This window comes from Phoca vitulina, unplaced genomic scaffold (genome assembly GCF_004348235.1).
Source record: "Phoca vitulina isolate PV1807 unplaced genomic scaffold, GSC_HSeal_1.0 scaffold2, whole genome shotgun sequence".
In the NCBI taxonomy this organism is placed as follows: domain Eukaryota; kingdom Metazoa; phylum Chordata; class Mammalia; order Carnivora; family Phocidae; genus Phoca; species Phoca vitulina.
The window spans coordinates 83,862,901-83,880,699 of record NW_022589705.1 but is presented as its reverse complement, the minus strand read 5'-3'; the positions used below and the strand labels follow the sequence as shown (position 1 = coordinate 83,880,699).

Sequence of the window (17,799 nt, the reverse complement as noted above, 5' to 3'; positions counted from 1 at the left end):
CGATTCCTCAGAGAGCCCCAGCTCCTGCCCCTGCTGTCTCCCACTCCCAGCACAGACAACCACCGCCACCCCTGAGGGATCCCCAGGGGAACAAGGAACAGTGGATTCACGCTCAGCCCAACTCGCTCTGTCCTGTGCCCACTCCCAGGTTCCCCAATTAACTAAGGGTAACTGTGAGAGACTTTGTGATTCAGCAGGGAGAAGCCGGATTCAGGGTGACAGCTCTTGTCTTGTCCCTATCACATGCCCCTCTGCCTGGCAGCTGGCAGTCCGAGTGGATTCCAGGAGACTCCTACACAAGGAGACACTTAGGCAAACCAAGGGCTGCTATGGGGCCGCCCTAATCCTGCCTCATCCGCAGGGAAGTGAGCCACCAGCCTGGCTGACACAGGTCTGCTCATCTTCCCCTGGAGAGAAGCCACAGCTTGGGCCTTCTCAGCTCGGCCATCCCTCAAGACCTGGGCTCTCCCCAGCTTCATGAGTCCTGGGCTGGAGTGGGAAGGGGGCGCACCAGGCCAGGGACTGGCCAAACTGTGGCCAGCCGGCCTCCTATGTACTCCGGTCATGGGCAGAGGTCCCCATGACCCCATGCCACCCACCTACTGTTGACCAACTCTGCCTCCCAGGTGTCCTGCCACCGCCCCTCAAACCACAGTCCCAGAGCTCATACCGGCATGTTCCTTGTGGGCAGAGGCTGCCTGGCTGAGAGACAGTCTTCCAGGCTCCAGCCCACCCCGCCGATAGGAGCGAGTGCTCTCGGAGCTGGAAGGCAGGGAAAGGCCAAGGTGACCTCATGCCAAGATCCTCTTAGAGTGGGGGAGAAAGAGCTCAGGTATAGGCTGGGGCCTAAGACAGGTGGGTAGAGAGTCCTCCAGGGCCCCTGGCTGGGTCCATCACAGGCTGCAGAGGCCTGGAACTGGAGCTTTCCTGTGTCTCCTCCCCAAACTTCAAACTGAAAGGGTTGTTTGCCGGGAAGGAAGGACTGGATCGTGGGTTGGAGATGGGACACAGCAGAGATCCCACTAGAACCTCTACAAAAAGCCACGCAGGCGGGACTCAGCCTTCTCTACTCCATCTGCAGCAGTCTAGGTCCCAGGCTCCTTCCCAGCTCTCCAGGCCAGACTCGGGGGCAGGTGTGTGAAGGGCGAAGGGTCCACTCCCCCTCCACTCAAGGGCTAGCATATCTCGTTAGTCATGGGCCTCAGAGCTGGGAGGTGTCCCAGTCTTTAGGCAGGCACCATTTCCAGGTGGGGAAATAAATGGGAAACTTGCTCAGCTGCACAGCTGGGCTCTTACCTGAACCTGACCGGGGGATACATCTCGGCAGGGGTGGCTCCAGATGTCAGGCTGGATCGGGAGGGGCCCTCCTCAGAGCTGGATGGGGTTTGGCTGGGACTCACAGCTTCCACAGGGCTTGCGAGGCTAGAAGGCGTAGAGGCTGGACTGCCCAGGCTCTCAGGGGCCCCGGAGGGCTCTGAGCTCAGGCTGGGGACTTCAGAACGATCTGGAATCAGAAGTGATAAAACCTGTCTTTATCTCTTACTCTGTTCTCAATTTCAAAGCTGTCCTTGGCCTCTAGGGCCTATCACGGCTGCCCCCACTCCCCACGCCACCCACCTGTCCGGTGTTCCCCTCCAGCTTCTCCCCACCATGCTTGGGTCTCATTGGCTATGATAGCTAGCCCATGCTGACGCACCGTTTTGCTTCTGCTCCCCTTGCTCCTCAGTGTGGACTCCTCTGCTCATCCCTCGGGCTCAGCTCAGATGCTACCCCGACAGGACGCCTTCCTCAACCACCCCTCAGTCCCAACAGGACATGCTCCCCCTTAAGCTCCCAGAACAAGCTTCTTCATTCATTCAACAAACAATTCTTGAGACCAGCCAGGTGCTGAAATACTAGTCAACAGAACACTCGAATTCCTGTCCTTCTGAGATTTACATTCTTTCTTAGGGGGGCAGGGTGGGAATTTACATTCTATACCATTGTGTCTAATATCGTAATGAATTGCATTCCGGCTTTTATCTCCCCCACTAGGCCGTGTCTCGGTAACCCCCCCAAATACTGGAGACACAGTGGATGGTCAATAAATGCTTCTCTTTTTATTTAAGTAAAGCATTGAGGAATTTGGAATAAGACAGACCTGGGTTTGGATCCCACATCGGGGACTTAATTAGCTGTCGGATCTCCGACACATTACTTAACATCTCTGTTCCTTTACCTGTAAGGGGAAGATGACAACCTCTACCTGGCAAGCGATTGCGAGGGCGGGAGGGCGGGAGGGCGGCGTGGACTAACCCAGGCAGCCTTAGCTCAGTGCGCCAGCACACAGTAGACCCTCCATGAATGGTACGATGAGCATTTTTCTGCGCAGCCAGCCATACCTCCACTGGCGTGTCCTGTACGCCCTTGGACCGCGGTCCGGGAAGGGTTTTTGACTGGCAAGGGTGGGGGGCAGGCGTCACTCTGGCTCTGAGGGGCAGCTGATCCCAGGCTGGTGATGGTCTCATAGGTTTTGTTGCTGAGGTCGACCCTCCCGCTGGCCCAGCGGGCCTGGGCTGCGGGCTTCAGCGGGGAGCGCTGCAGGGGCAAAAGTATGGGAGGAAGGACAGTCGGGTTCCTCCAGTCAGCCCCGCCCCTCCCCCCACCAGGCCCAATTGGGCTCTTTCCATCTGCAGTCTAACAAAGGCCCAAGAGAGGGGGCGGGGACCCACCTTCTCTTCCTCGTCCTCCTCACTGTCTGAGCCAGGCTCAGTGGCGATTCCCCAGTTGTAGTCCACGTGCAGAGGGAAGGCGAGGGTCCCAGCCTGGGCCTGCTCCAGCTGCCAATAACAAAGCCCTGGCAGTTCAGAGGGTCAGGGGCTCAGCAGAGAGAGGGAAAGGGTCAGGGGCTTCCCCTCCTTTCCTAGACCTCACCAGCTCCTCACACTCCTTGTGCTGCTTCTTCCTGGCTATGTCCAGAGCTGTCTCTCCTGCCTCGTTCACTGTGAGGGGTAAAGTCAAGGGTCATGGTCAAGGTCAAAAGGCATTATAGCTTAGAGGTTACAGTGGGCCTCTGGAATCAGATTGTGTTTGAGTCTTGGCTCTGCTACTTCCCGGCTGTGTGATCTTGGGCAAGTTACTTAGCCTCTCTGGGCCTTGATTTTCTTATCTACAAAATGAGTATAATACTTGTAACTTCCTGATGAAGTTGTGAGGACTAAAGGAGTTCCTATGCCGGTAAATAGTTAACTATCATAATCACTATCATTTGAGTTCAGCTAGGATTTATTTGGTTAGGTACTTTCAGAAACATCCTTTTATCTTCTTCGCAGGGCTGCTAGGTCAGTGGTATTATACCCATTTTACACACAAGGAAGCTGAGGTTCAAGAGATGAATGGACAAACCCCAAGGTCACAGACGTGCTCAGAGGCAAGCCAGGATTAGAACCCAAGTGTGTCTGCAAAGTCCGTGCTTGTTACCAGCGCTCTGGGTCTGGGAAGAAGGCAGGAAGCTCCACACGAGGGGTAGTAAGGAATGGAAGTCTGCGGGGGAGGAGCTGGGAGCCCCACCTGCACCAACCGAAGCTCTCCCTTTCAGCAGCAGCTTGAGGCAGTCAGGTTGGTTGTAGAGAGCAGCACAATGTGGAGCGCTCTTCCCGTCAGCAGCCTTGGCATCCAAGTGACCTCTGGGGGTAGGAGGCCAGGGAGGAAAAAAGGGGAGCAGGGGGAGGGGCCAAAGTCAGGGAGAACAAGAGGGAGGGGGGAAGGCTTTTGGAGAAGAGAGAGGAACAGCGCGGGGGTGGGCAGACGGGCAGGCAGGGTCTCACCCATTCTGGATGATGAAGTCCACCAGGGGCAAGGAGGCGGGGCTGGCGACTCTGATAGCCAAGTGCAGGGCGAGCTCTCCAGACGCCTGGGTACACATCCACACCTCTGAGTTTCCCCCGGTTCGCCTGCCCCCAACCCAATATCACCCTCTTGAGCTCTTGCTGCCCCGACACCTCCAGATATAAAGCTGCCAGAACCCTGAGAGAGGAGACTGCAGGGAGGGAGCCTCATGTTTGGGAGAAGGGCAAGAGACCATTCCTTCACTCTTCCTTCTGTGGCTCTGCCCCCAGTAACATGTGCTTCCCAAACTTGGTTCTTAGCCCCCGGCTTTCTCTCTCTGCTCCTCTCTCTCACCGGCCCCCCGAAGAGCCCAGCTAACCTCAGACTTTCAGCTCTCACTCATGTGAAGGCTGTTCCAAATTCTTACCTCACCTAAGGGCTGCACCCTCACTGCCCACTGGACAGCCCCACCAAGATATCAGACAGTTCAAAGACATGACATCCATTTTTCATGTCCAGTCAGCAACTCCTGTCAATTTAACCTTTCAAACATCTCTGAAACCCTTCCCCTCCCAACCCCCTGGCTCATGTGATGTTTGCTACTAGAATCACCAATGCAATAGCCTTCCCCGATCTAATCTGACTCACCCTTAGCCAGGTCCAAAGCTAGCCAAGGAAAAAGAAAGATACCAACATTTCTGGCACACATGTTATATGCTTGGCCCTTTATATACATGACTTCATTCTCACTTCAACCCTCGGGTGCTATTGTCCACTCATTTCACAGATGAGAAACGGAGACTCAGAGAAGTTAAGTCACCTGCTCTAGATCACACAGCTAGGAAAAGACAAAGCCAGGACTCTGGCCCAGGTCTGCCTGACGGAATGCTCCATCCCATTTACCCCTGGGGGTTTGAGCAGATGTCAGAGCAGGGGCAGAGGGGAGTGACAGCTGGTCCTGGAGAAGGACTGGGGAGTATGAGAGAGCGGGTGGGGTAAAAGTGGCCCTTGGAGGTGGTCCTCACCTGCCCCTCAGGCCCAGGCAGCAGCTGTCCAAAGTCCTGCCCGTTAGCGAAGGCCTCCAGGACTGACAGGAGGTCCCGGTTGCAAATGGCCGTCCGGAGTTTCTGAGGCTCGGGTGTGGACCGGCGGGCAAACCTGTGTTCCACATACTTGGCCACGATGTAGTCCCTGCGCGTGCTCCTGCCGAGGTCAACCAGTCTCAGAGCATGGGCCGTTTCCATCCTGCTGACCCCTGGAACCATCCCACAGGAGCTACGGATCTCCTTTCCCCCGAACCATATCTTGGACTCTTCCAGATCTGCGGCTCCCTTCTCCCTGGACTTCTGGTCCAAGATCCTCCTGAGACTATGGGAGCTGGGGAAGCAGAATCCCCAGCCAGAACGCACCTCCCGACTCCCATCTGAGAATCCCCTTACATGTCACTCTCAGCTGAGGGTTTAGGGCCGCCATGTGAGGGCAGCTGGGCCTCCATGACCTCATTGAAGCGCGTGTTTCCGATGTTCAAGGCCAGCTGGGGTCGCAGGAAAGCGATGGGGGTAAGACCGGTGCTTAGGACAGCGCCCCCTGGAGGACCGAGCCTCCAGAGGCCCGACCCCGACCCTCCCCTTTCCGGATCTTCAGGATCCTGCCCCACCTCGCCCCACCCCACCGGATCCCGCAACCCTTGGGCCGAGCCAGCCGCCGCAAGCCCCGCCCCTGACGAAACCACGCCCCAACCCCACCTCTGGCCCCGCCCCGCCCTCACCAACAGCTCGGAGGGGCCCAGCAGGTCCAAGGTGAGGGACTGCATGCGCGAGAAGCGCACGCCCAGCTCGCGGTGGACGCCGGAGCACTGGATGCAGGTGAGCACGCCCAGGTTGGTGCTGAGCCACGTGGGGTCTACAAGGGAGAGCGGCTCGTGCCTGGAAGTGCGGGCCCATCCCCTCCACTGCCACCTCTCCCCTCCCCTCCCCGCCCCGCCAGCCCACCTGCAGCCCCGCAGTCGCAGCACTGGCCGTTCCCGGGCCTGCTCTTCACCTCGGCGATGAGCAGCTTCGTGAGGTCCTGGGGCTCCGCGTCCAGCCCGGCGCCCCCCCCCGGGTCCTGGGCCGCCGCTGCCGCCGGGCTCCGCGAGGAAGGCACTGCTCAAGGCCTCATCCTTGCTGTTCTGTAGCACTGACACCCACCTATGGAGAGGGTGCAGGGTGGCATGGGAGTGATACCCGCAGGGGTGGGGTCCCCCGAGGCTGGGAGGTAGATAAGGCTCCCCCGACCCCACCCCCAGGCTGGCCGTAGGGGCGTCACTCACGCCTCACACTCATGTTCATCCTCTGCCTGGAAGTGGTATGTCCTGTTGTCTGTGGGGAGAAGGGGGTATGTCTGGCTCACAGAAACCCAAGGAGCCCTCACCCAACCCGCGGGGTCCAGGTGGAGCTTCGCCCGGTGGAGCCAGGCTCCGCCCAGCTTGCAGTGGGGATGGTAATGGCCAGCAGGGTAGTGGCTGGTAGTGGGCAGTTTCTCAGAAGTCACCTCCAAAGGAGGATCCCAGCAAGGCCCCTCTGTTCCAGGGTCTGGGGAGGTCTCCCAGAGCACAGGACACCCCACCCCAGGTCAGAGGCAGGGTATCCTCCAAACCTACTGCCACCACCCCACATGGGCCCTCAGCCTCCTGTCTGGTCTCCCTGCTCCCCAACTCCCCCTCCCCCCAACATGTACCAGCTGCCAGGTTGTTGTGCCCAAGGTTCTGATCTAATCACACCACCCTCCCTCCAGGACCCTCTGTGGCTCCCTATTGCCAGGAAATAAGGTCCAAAACTTTAAGAGGCATTCCCAGGCCTCATCTCCCACCACTCTCCTCTGCAAACTCTGTACTCTGGTCAGCCTGGTCAGATCCACTCTCCTGCTCCCATGCCTTTCATCATGCCAGTCCTGACTCCTGGAACATCCTCCCCCAAACTGTGTTCTCTGTCCTTCAAGGCTACACTCAAATGCTCTCTCCTCCAAGCAGCCTTTCCCGATTCCCCACAGCAGGGCAGGCCTTCCCCTCCCTTATCTTTGACAGTGCTCTAGCTGTACCTCTCTTCTGGATACTCCCCATCATCTTACTGGGTCCCCACATCACATCCCTGCCAGAGAGAGCTCCCTGAGGATGAGATCTAGGTCTTTCTCAGCCTGCACCTGCCCCCACGTAAAACCTGGCACCAAAGCCTCCAAAAGATGAAGAGTAAGAGTAAAAATTTTAAAGAAATGATAATTTCAGGGTGCCTGGGTGGCTCAGTTGGTTAAGCGACTGCCTTCAGCTCAGGTCATGATCCTGGAGCCCAGGAATCGAGTCCCACATCAGGCTCCCTGCTCAGCGGGGAGTCAGCTTCTCCCTCTGACCCTCCCCCTCTTGTGCTCTCTCTCTCAAATAAATAAATAATTTTTTTTAAAAAATCTTTAAAAAAAGAAATAATAATTTCGAAAGCTGAATTACCCAAATCCATTCAAATATACTTTACAGAAATAATGATATTTACTGTGGGATGGGGGTGCAATTTAATATTTAATAGGATGTGGACTGAAGCCTCTAAAAAGTGTCCAGGGCCTCAGATGTGTGATGCCTGCAGGGACAGCTGTCCGATAAACACACGGGGGATTGGATACAGGCCCCTAACTGAAGCCTCCCGGGAGCTGACAGGTCTCTTAGAGAAGCCCTGGGCAGTTGTCGGGGAGGAGACAGGGACTACTCACGGGTCACCAGGTCAAAGCACTTTTTCTCCTCAGGGTTTGGCCTCACTTGACACGTTAGCAGGGTCAGCTTCACTGGGGGCCGGTTTATCTGTGGGAATTTGGGGAGAAAGGACACACGTTCCTCTCCGGGTCTCCCAAACTCTCAGGCTTCCATTTTCCCAGTCCGTTAAATGGGCATAATAGTCCTGTTCCGGTTCATGTCTCCCCTCTCCCAGTGCCTCATCGATGTGGAGTGTGGGCCAAGATTAGGTTGGGAGCTTTGAGTCCCAGCCTTCTTCCCACAGGGGGTCTCCAGCAACCTGGATCCAGGTTTGGGGACCAGGGCTGGAGGGAGGGTTTGACACTTGTTTGTTCAGAAGTGAAGAGAGGACCTATCGATTGCACCCTGAGACCCCCCCACCCCTCCAGGCCTCACCGTGCTGTGGGAGATGGTCAGGCAGCCATACTTGACTCCACACTTCCTTTTCTGCCAGACTCTTCGAATTCTAGAGCCCAGAGGGATAGAGAGACACTGACCCAAGGCTCACACCTAATTCCCCTGTATCAGAAAACAGAGTCCTGGACCAGGTCCCCGGCCCCGCCCGTATGACCTCCAGCCACACCTCTTCACCTCTTCCATCCTCTGACCCCTACACCCCTCACTTTCTGGGGCTCCCTTCTGATGGTGGAGACATAGCCCTGCCCTGAGGTACCTCCCAGTCTGATGGGGGAAACATAGCCCCCACTCTCTGGGAATCCTTATTCTGAAGGGGATCACGTGACCCTGACCCTCTGAGAGCTTCTCGTCTGATAAAGGAGACACAGCTCCCAACCTTAGGGAACTCCTAGATTGAGAGGAGGATCAGGCTCTTGATCACAACAGATGCATTATGATTAAGGATAAAGCAAGATAAATATTTAGACCCCAAAAATAAAATCAGCAAATCCACGATCCAAAGCTACTTAACACTTCTGTAAGAGGAAAATATTAATTAGTACAACAAAGTTATTCTTCTCTGATAAAAACTGATTAGTAAGTAGAAAGGTGAACACATCCCATGGAGCCTTTGCATTTCACACACTGATTTTTTTTACACCAGGGAGCATGGCACAGTCAACACTTTCATTTCCGGGCATATTCAGTATATTATAGAGGTTAAAGGTAAGGGCATGGGGATGGTCTAGGGCATCATAAGTGCTCAGTAAGTGCTAGCAGCTGCTTTTATTCTCTTCCAAGTTAGAAACAACCAGTGACTTCTAAGCAGAAGTTCACGTGCCTAGGATTCTGATGATTTTGCATTGCTAGGGTGGAGGTCCTGGAACCCTCAGAGTCTACCTAAATGATGAGAAGGGTCCCACTGGGCAGCTCCCCCAACTGTCATTTACTGGCCATGTGGCTTTGGGCAAATTACTCGAGCTCTCTGAGTCACTTACCCATCACTCTTCTTGTAGAGAAAGCCCACCTTCTCTGTCCCAAACTGCTTGTTGCCTTGGTGCTGATGGATGCTGTAGCCACCTCCGCCGCCTGAGTTCTTCCGGCTCAGATTCTCCTGTTCCTCCGACATGCAAAGGAGACCTTAGGGCATCTGGGTGGGCAGAGCCTCATTCTGCGGGGGTCTCTCTCAGGGACACTTCTCAAGGGACCCTTGAAGTGGGGTCTTCCTCCTTTCCCTCCCTCCATGCTGGGCCTTGGGAGAAGGCGCTCCTTTGGGGATGATTCAGGGGCTGACCTCTCTGCTCTCGAGCTGCAGCGTCCCTCGGAGGGAGTCCCGGAGCCGGGTCAGCTTCTGCAGCTCCTCCTCCTGGGCTTGGCGCAGCTGCGGAACAGAGGGCCGGACCCCGCCGTCAGCCAACGGGCGGGCCAGGCGCGCAGGCCAGGGCGAGACGAGCAGAAGCCCGGAAAGACAGGGGCTTGACCGCGTGCCCGAGGCTGAGGCCCAACTTACCGCGTGTACAGACGCGGCCAGCTTCTCGATGAAGGGGGACAGGCTCTGAGCAGCCTTCCAGCCATCTTGGAAAAAGCTAAGGGGTGTGAGGCCAAACAAGGGATGAGAAAGATGAGAAAGAGAGAAGCAGGAAGTGTGGGAGAAGGTGCTCCAAGGATCACAGGGCAGCTGGGGGCAGTGTTCTCTGTCAGGCAGGAGCCGGCTCTCTGGAGCCAAAGTTGCCTGGGTCCAGATCCCACTTACTAGCTGGGTGATGTTAGTAAATCTGAGCCTCAGTTTTCTTTTTTTTTTTTTTTCTTTTTTTAAAGATTTTATTTTATTTACTTGACAGAGAGAGAGAGAGACAGCTAGAGAGGGAACACAAGCAGGCGGAGCAGGAGAGGGAGAAGCAGGCTTCCCGCCGAGCAGGGAGCCCGATGCGGGGCTCGATCCCAGGACCCTAGGATCATGACCTGAGCCGAAGGCAGACGCTTAACGACTGAGCCACCCAGGCGCCCCAAGCCTGTTTTCTGAGGAGAAAATGGGTTGCTGGGGATTGAGCAGGAGCCAATGTATAAAGTACTTAGTGCTGATACATGGTGAGTACCCACTAAAGAGGAGCCGTAGAAAGCACCACCGACAAGGCAGATACAGAGTCCTCGAGGGCCTGCTAGACCCCGGGGACGGGCCTTGTTTGGTGTAGCCTGAAGGGTTAAGGGGCACGGGTCATGGGGTGGGGGCGGGGACAGGGGAGAAACCTACTTGTGCTGTGCGTGGAAGAACTTGATGAGGCTCTGCAGGAAATCAGGACCCTGCTTCATCTGGCTCTCCCCGGCTCTCAGCAGATACTGGGGAAGGAGCAGGGCCAAGCATGCATCGTGAGCAGAAGCGGAATCCTGGGGGCAAGGGGCTGCCGTCCCCGTCCCGGGCTAATCTTCTTGGCCATCACTGAACTTCAGTGATATCCCTCTTGGCCAGAACCTGTGACTGGGCCCCCCTGGAGGTTCAGAAGACGAAGACAGGAAGACACATCCCACCCCATCCTCACCCCGGCAGCACCCTTACCTCACACATGTGCAGCTGGAAGACGCGCCGCTCTCTCTGGGTGTCCTGGGCCACCTCCCCAGGGCTCCCTCCTGTCACCCTGGCCCGGTCTCTCTCCTTCTCCAGCCTGGCCCTAGGCCCCAAGGAAAGAGAGGCCTTAGCAACTCTCGCTAGAGCCCCTCTCGCGTCCCACCGCCTCTCCACGCTCCTCTCTGCCACAAGCACACGAGAGAGGGGCCTCCTGTGTGCTGGTCGTGGGGCAGGGCTGGGGTACGACGGTGAACAAGGTGGATTCGGGAATCCCCAGGCTGGTGGGGGACAACGACGTGGATCCCATCACAGCCATGAAGAGAGCCATGGAAGGCTAAAAGGAGGATCCGACCTTGTCGGGCTGCTCAGGAAGTACTGTTCGAGGTGAGATCTGAAGTCTGAGAAGCTGCCTGGAGGCAGCTAGGAGCAGCAGACCACGTGACTGCTGGAGGCAGGAGGCATCGGGGCTCAGGAGCGGAGGTGGAGAGGAAGTGGTTTCCGGTGAGCTACAGGGTGCCAGATCACGCAGGGCCTAATTCAGATCATGCCAGGGTTCCCAAGAGCAATGGGAAGGAGTGGAAGGTTTTTATGCAGGGAAGTGGTGGGCTTGGATTAGGGCCAGGTGGGGTTTGGGGTGACCAGTACGATTTTGCTGGAAGGGATTTAGGACCACGTGGCTTAAAGGATCACAAAGTGCCTTCATGCTTCTGAGCCACGGAGCTTCCCACTTAAAGCTTAGAAAACCCTTGTTCTTTTCTTTGTAAGTGAGGACAGTGCCTCCCATGCTTGCAGCTAAGTGTAACCTGGGCCTTGCCCCCACAGATCTCAAGGGTTGGCTGTTTTCCCTCTTTGGGGGATGCGTGGATCTGTGTGCAAATGATTTCCCAGAAATCCCACGCCCAGGAGACCACCCACTCTCAGCAGGAGAGTGTTTCCACATCTGGGGCTGGGCACATGTAACCACAGCTCCTCTGTCGAGGAGATGTCTTGCTTATCAGTTTTGCTTTCAAGTAGGTGCCAGCCCTGAGCAAAGAAGACAGCTGTGGGATACGTTACAAGCATCACTTCCCCTCTCCAAGCCTCAGTCTCCTCATCTGCCAGATGGGGATCCTTATCTGTACCCGGATGAGACAGAGGATGTAAAATTTAGCACACAGAAGACCCTACAGCTATTATTAGCACAGGCCCCCCTAGGCCTTAGTTTTTCCATCTGCAAACTGGGGAAGCAATGGCCTAGGCAGAGTTCATTCTGGCTTGAAAGCTCCAGGCCTCACTGAGGTCAGGCCTCCAGGACAGTGTTTATATGCAGAATCTGTCCCTGGAGACCCATCGAGCAGCTTCTCAACCATGGAACTACAGATACTTTGTCCAGATGATTCTTTGATGTGGGGGCTATTTTGTGGACGTGGGATGTTTAGCAGCATCCCCGGCCTCAACCCACGAGGTGCCTGTACATCTCCCAGTTGTGACAGCCAGACATGTCTCCTGGGGGTGACGGTGGGGGTGCAAAATCACCCCTGACTGACAACCACTGCTCTAGAGTGCAGTTCTGTAGGTGTTCTAGAAAAAATTTCTTAGGAGTGGCTCTTTTACATTTCCCTAAGGCTTTATGATATCCCGAGAGGGAGTCTGCAGCAGGGCAGTGGAGTAAGGGTGGGGACTGACCCTATGACCCGGGCCTGGGTCATGACAGATGCTTTTTGGGGTATCTGAAGATGAGCAGCAGAGAGAGGTGATGGCTGGGCCGGTAGGCTGTCAGCAGTGAGCCTGGCAGCTTGCTAAGGAGGGCGGGAGACAGAGCGGGCAGAGGGGCTGGGGGGGGCAGGGGAATCTCCCATAGACCTCGCTACCACATCTTCCAATAGTGAAAAATGAAAAATAAGCTAGATGTCTATCAGTAGGAAGTAGTTAAATAAATTATGCTGCGGCTAGCTTTAGGAATACTATGCAACTGTTACAAAGGATGAGGAAGCTCTATGTGTACTAACATTGAGCGGCATCTGCTTCAGAGTAAACGGACAAAAAGCAAGCACAATACGGTACAGTGGCTAGAAACGCATAGTCTGGATTTGAATGGCAGCTCTCTCACTTAACCTTTATAAATCTTTCTAAGCTTCAGTTCCTCCATTTCAAAAATGAGACAAATACCGTCTTGTTCTCAGATGGTATAATGCATGGTATGGTCCCTGGCATATGATAAGCCCTCAATAAATAGCAGGATTATGATGATGCTAATGATATCGATGGTTATGGTAATAACCACTGGTGATTCCTTTATTTAGATTCTATTTATTCATTTGAGAGAGAGCAAGCAAACACAAGCAGGGGGGAGTGGCAGAGGGAGAGGGAGAAGCAGGCTCCCCACCAAGCAGGGAGCCCAACTTGGGGCTTGATCCCAGCACCCTGGGATCATGACCCAAGCCGAAGGCAGATGCTCAACTGACTGAGCCACCCAAGTGCCCCTGGATAATGCTTTTTTTTTTTTTTTTTAGCATAGGGTGCTTCCTTATTTATTTATTTAATTTTTTTGGGGGGGGGCTGTGTGTGCAGGCTCTAGTGGAGATTAAAGGACAGAAGCTAGTTAGCTCAGGATGAAGACAAGCTGTAAAGTACTATAGATAGCTTCGTGGATTACCATAGCTTTGTCCCTCAGTCTCAGCTAAGGTAACCTACAGAGATTTACCCTACCAAGGCTGACCTAGTCATCTGAGATGACCTGCCACCTCAAACTACTAGCTGGGGAGTGCTTTTTATTCTCTCACACCCTGGCCAGAAAAGAGCAAAACTCCTATTCCCTCAATGTCCTCAAAGGTTCACCAGTGGTTAATAAACATTTCAACTGTTGGAAATATTTTATTTCCTTTGAATGGAGTTGCCGCAAGAGGAGTAAAATGAATAGGGAGTGAAAAGCAGGGAAATGCTAGTTACTGAGGAGACTGAGAGAAACGGAGAAGGGGACTTCGGGGACAGTCTAGTATTCAGACGGGGAGTGAGGGGGTCAGTGAGGAGGATGGTGGGAGAGGAAAGGAATCAAAACTAATCATGCACCTGCCAACCTGACACCTTGAACAGCCTCTCCTGTGATGCCTCCTCCCACCACCCTCCCCTCCACCCAAACAAAACCACCTGTCTCTCCTGCCACCCCGGTGCTCATACTGTCCCCGTGGCACCATCACTTTGTATTTTTGTCACTTATCAACCCACCTCTCTTCTTGCTTACAAACCAGTGGGATCCACTAAGGCAGGGATTGTGGTGGTGTTTTTTTTCCCTTACTTCTTACCTATAAGTTGGGGATAATAACAGCCCCTTTCCCTGCCAAGGGGAGTCAATCTGATAATAGATCTAAAGAGCTTATCACAGTTCCTTGGACAGAGGAAGCTCTTAAGTAAGTATAAGTATCAGCTGCTATTATTACTAATTATTATTTTTAAGCACTAATATTATGCCGGGTGCTCTGCTAGACCCTTCACATACTAAAGTGATAACCCCATGGGGCAGGAATCATTACCCCATTTTACAGCTGAGGAGCCTGAGGCTGAGACAAGTCACAAATCGCTCGGCTGTTAAGTGCTAGAGCTAGGATTTGAATCCGGGTCCGTCTGACGCTAGAGCCTTGGGGACGGCACTGGGAACCAACACAGTGCCTCAGATTTGCTCCATCCCTCCTGCCCTGCCTGGTCCCCCCAGCTCGTGACAGGCACAGTGTCTTTTTTTTTTTTTCCTCTTTTTTTTCAAAATGTATTTACTTAATTTTTAAATTTTAATTCCAGCATAGTTAACATACGGTGTTATATTAGTTTCAGGTGTACAGTATAGTGATTCAACAATTCTATACATTGCTCAGTGCTTGTCACAGTAAGTGATTTATTTATTTGGGGGGGCAGAGGGAGAGGGACCGAGAATCTCAAGCAGACCCCCGGCTGAGTGAGGTGCCCCATGCAGGACTCCATCCCACGACCCTGAGATCATGACGGAGCCGAAACCAAGAGCCGGTCGCTTAACCGACTGAGCCACCCAGGTGCCCTGTAAGTGTACTTAATCCCCAGCACCTATTTCACCCATCCCTCCATGGTGTCTTTTCTGAAAGGTCACAGTCAGGGATCGTTTTACACAAGATGAAGCCGAGCCCCAGAGAAGGGACGTGACTGTCCCAGATCCCGAGCTGGTCAGGGGGAATGCTAGGAGCTGAGGCCTGAGCTCCTGCCTCTTGGCCCCTTGCTGTGCTATTCTGGTCTCGGTTCTGGCTCAGAAAGATGGCCAATAAAGACTTGGTGAACTGCAGTGCCAGACGCTTTATAGGCACCGTGCTTCTTGCATTTCCACGTCAACGCTGCGAGGTGTCGGCCGGCCCCATGTTTCAGATGAGGAAACAGACCTGCATATGGAACAGTCTGGAAAAACCAGGCCCCTGCAGACAGATGCTATTCGGGGCCCTTCCAGCTGCTGCCCACACTGGTGTGGGAAGAAGGAGGTGGAAATGCACAGGAGCTCAGGGCTCGCCAGTATCTAGCTATACCTGAAGCCCTCACCAAAAGGCACGTTCCACAGACCCCTGCGCCAGGACACGTAGCTCAGCTTGGGTGACGTGCATGGCAGGGGCCAGGAGTCCCTGGAGCACGGACTCGGAGAGAGAGCACCGGACTCAGAAGCCCTGGGTTCTAGTCCAGGCCCTGTTGATAACTCATTGGAGAACCTTCACCGAGCCCCTCTCCCCATCAATTACAGAGTCTCTTCTTGACACAAAACCTTACAGGCAAGATCACGATGGGACTCTGGTAAAAGCAGAACTGCCTGGAGGAGGTTGGCTGGGGGGGGCGGGGGGGAGTTATTCTTTCCATTTGATAGACAGTGTCCTGCGAGGCTGAGGGCTTGGTTAAGGTAACTCGGGAAGATGCAGGCCATGTGGTGACCCCACATCAAGTCCCAAAGACAAGGACTGCCTGCGTGTGTGTGCCCTTCCCTGGGCCTCTCCCACGCCCTTCACCCCAGGGTCTACCTGCACAACTGTAGTGTAGACGGGGATGCTGCTGGCATGGGGGGGTCCTGGCCTTCCTTCAGCCTTGGGACATCCCCATGGCCCTCATGGGGCTGGAGGAACAATAAAGCTCCAGTATCTACTTCTTAGAATGGATCCTACAAAAGTAATAATTATGGGTGGGAGCAAAGATTTAGTTCCAAGGATGCTTCCCCAAGGACAGGGGAGATGAAATACGTTATGGATCATGCATATGTTTGCACCCATTTAAGTGATATTGTATAAGAACATGTAACTGTGTGGAAAGATGGTCATGATGTATTTTTAAGTAAAAAAACAAAACAAAACAAAAAAACCCAGTATGATTATTGTTTTCAGTTTTGCAAAAATATTTCTTTATATATAGAAAAATGACTAGAAAGGGGCGCCTGGGTGGCTCAGTCAGTTAAGCGTCTGCACTCGGCCCAGCTCGTGATCCTAGGGTCCTGGGATCGAGCCCCGGGTCTGGCTCCCTGCTCAGCGGGGAGCCAGCTTCTCCCTCTCCCTCTGCTGCTCCCCCTGCTTGTGTTCTCACTCTCTCTCTGTCAAGTAAATAAATAAAATCTTTAAAAAGAAAAAAAAAGAAAAATGACTACAAAGATGTTACTACTTGAGGCTTGGAAATTAAGAATTTTCCTCTTGGTTTCGGTAGCTTCCCCTCCCCCCTCGTTTTTAAGTGATAAAATGACAGGGTCTGCCCATACTATGTAAAAATACTCAAACAACACAGAAGTAGTGGCTAGTCCCCACGTGGCCCTAATCCTCTCCTAAGGATAATTAAAATTTTTTTCTTCTTTTGCTTCTCCTTATTTTCTAAGTTATTCACAATGGACAGATATTGCTTTCGCAAAATGCAAGCGAAAACAAAATTTTACAAACAGCCAACGGTGCTCTGAGGTATGGTGAGCCTGGCCGAGCCCTGGAAGAGTCCTGCAGACAGAGCCTGAGGAGTCTCTGCTCTGGGGGAATTGGCTCCTTCTGTCCCTGTGATGTCCCCGTAGCTGGTGAGAGGTCCCGAGTATCGTGTGGTGAACCCAAGAGGCCCGGGTAGGACACTGACTCCTTCCCTCCTCTACGTCCACCAAAATGTCGAGAGATACCACCTGGTGTTGCAGAAAGAGGACCAAGGAACATGAATCCCAGTTCTACCTCCACCTAGCTGTGCGGCCTTGGGCAAGTGACTTAACTCATCTGAACCTCCAATTCCTTCTCTGACAATCGGGACGCTAACCCCTCCCGCACAGGGCTGGGTGGTCGCGAGGATTAAGGGGCTGACACGCAGAGGTGTTCAGTAAACGGTAGCTGACCACGTCTGGAACCACGGAGCAGATGGGCCTCTGAGAGCAGCATCTTGAGGTCCCTTCCCAATTGCTTCCCTTTGGTGGTCTCGCAGTCCAGCCCTCAGACTTCCATCAGGCCTGGGCATAAATCACCCCCCGTAAAATGCCTCTAGAGAGTGAGATGCTGTGTGCTTTTGGGTGACATTTTCGGGCAGCACTGAAGTTCTCCCCAGCGTCTAGCCTCCTGCTGCGAGACCAGCATTACTGCCCTGGGGAAACCACCCTGACCGCAGCCACTTACATTTTGGCTTCATAGTCCTTCCACGCCTTCTCCAGCTGCTTTTTGGAATCCTGTGGTTTAAAAAGAACAATTTGCCCAAAGGGGAGCTTGGGGTCTGGAATCCACAGTCCACTTTGCTACCTTTAAGGTGACCTTGCACTTTCATGCTCACCTATGCTGCTCAGAGCCATACTCCAACTAACCCCTACACCCCCAGAGCACTTACTGTAAACCTCACCCCCCCCCAACAGACCCAACTGGCCCCGTTCTCAGGGCTGAGACCCTTCACCCACCTAACCTCCTCCCATAGTTGCTAAGAATCAGCTGGGTTTGGTGGGCCTTGGCCTGAGGTGTGGGAAGATTTTTGGGGTCTGCCCTAAGTCCTCTCCCTCAGAAGATGGAGATCGCCATAAGGATGAGGATACGAAGATGAAGGTCAGACTCCTCCCCTAACTTTATCCCACCCCTTCCTCCTGCCTGGTACTAGATCATACTCTCAACAGGAAGAGTACAGGTAGAGGGACATATGCACAGAGAGGCTGAGAAGTCTACCTAAGGCCACACGGCAAGCCCCAGTGAGACCTGGCTGATCCTTGGCCTAGTTTGCCGAAGCCTCATCAGGAGGGACTGCTCACACCCTTCAGAATTGCCCCAGTCAGCCGGGGGGGGGGGGGGGGGGGGGGGGGGGGGGGGGGGGGGGGGGG

The 17,799-nt window shown here is 54.1% G+C and overlaps 1 protein-coding gene across 1 annotated transcript in view; it reads right to left on the bottom strand.

The window, feature by feature from the left end:
• ASAP3 (ArfGAP with SH3 domain, ankyrin repeat and PH domain 3) overlaps positions 1 to 17,799 on the bottom strand; it is a 48,377-nt gene that overhangs the window by 1,570 nt on the left and 29,008 nt on the right. Inside the window, 22 exon segments of the mRNA XM_032391428.1 lie at positions 671 to 718; positions 720 to 762; positions 1,297 to 1,504; positions 2,382 to 2,577; positions 2,712 to 2,819; positions 2,914 to 2,981; positions 3,550 to 3,665; positions 3,807 to 3,892; positions 4,833 to 5,010; positions 5,247 to 5,341; positions 5,576 to 5,709; positions 5,799 to 5,910; positions 5,912 to 5,996; positions 6,119 to 6,167; positions 7,543 to 7,630; positions 7,958 to 8,027; positions 8,956 to 9,071; positions 9,252 to 9,338; positions 9,468 to 9,543; positions 10,209 to 10,294; positions 10,512 to 10,623; positions 17,117 to 17,166. Coding sequence (XP_032247319.1) covers positions 671 to 718; positions 720 to 762; positions 1,297 to 1,504; positions 2,382 to 2,577; positions 2,712 to 2,819; positions 2,914 to 2,981; positions 3,550 to 3,665; positions 3,807 to 3,892; positions 4,833 to 5,010; positions 5,247 to 5,341; positions 5,576 to 5,709; positions 5,799 to 5,910; positions 5,912 to 5,996; positions 6,119 to 6,167; positions 7,543 to 7,630; positions 7,958 to 8,027; positions 8,956 to 9,071; positions 9,252 to 9,338; positions 9,468 to 9,543; positions 10,209 to 10,294; positions 10,512 to 10,623; positions 17,117 to 17,166 — 2,211 coding nt within the window.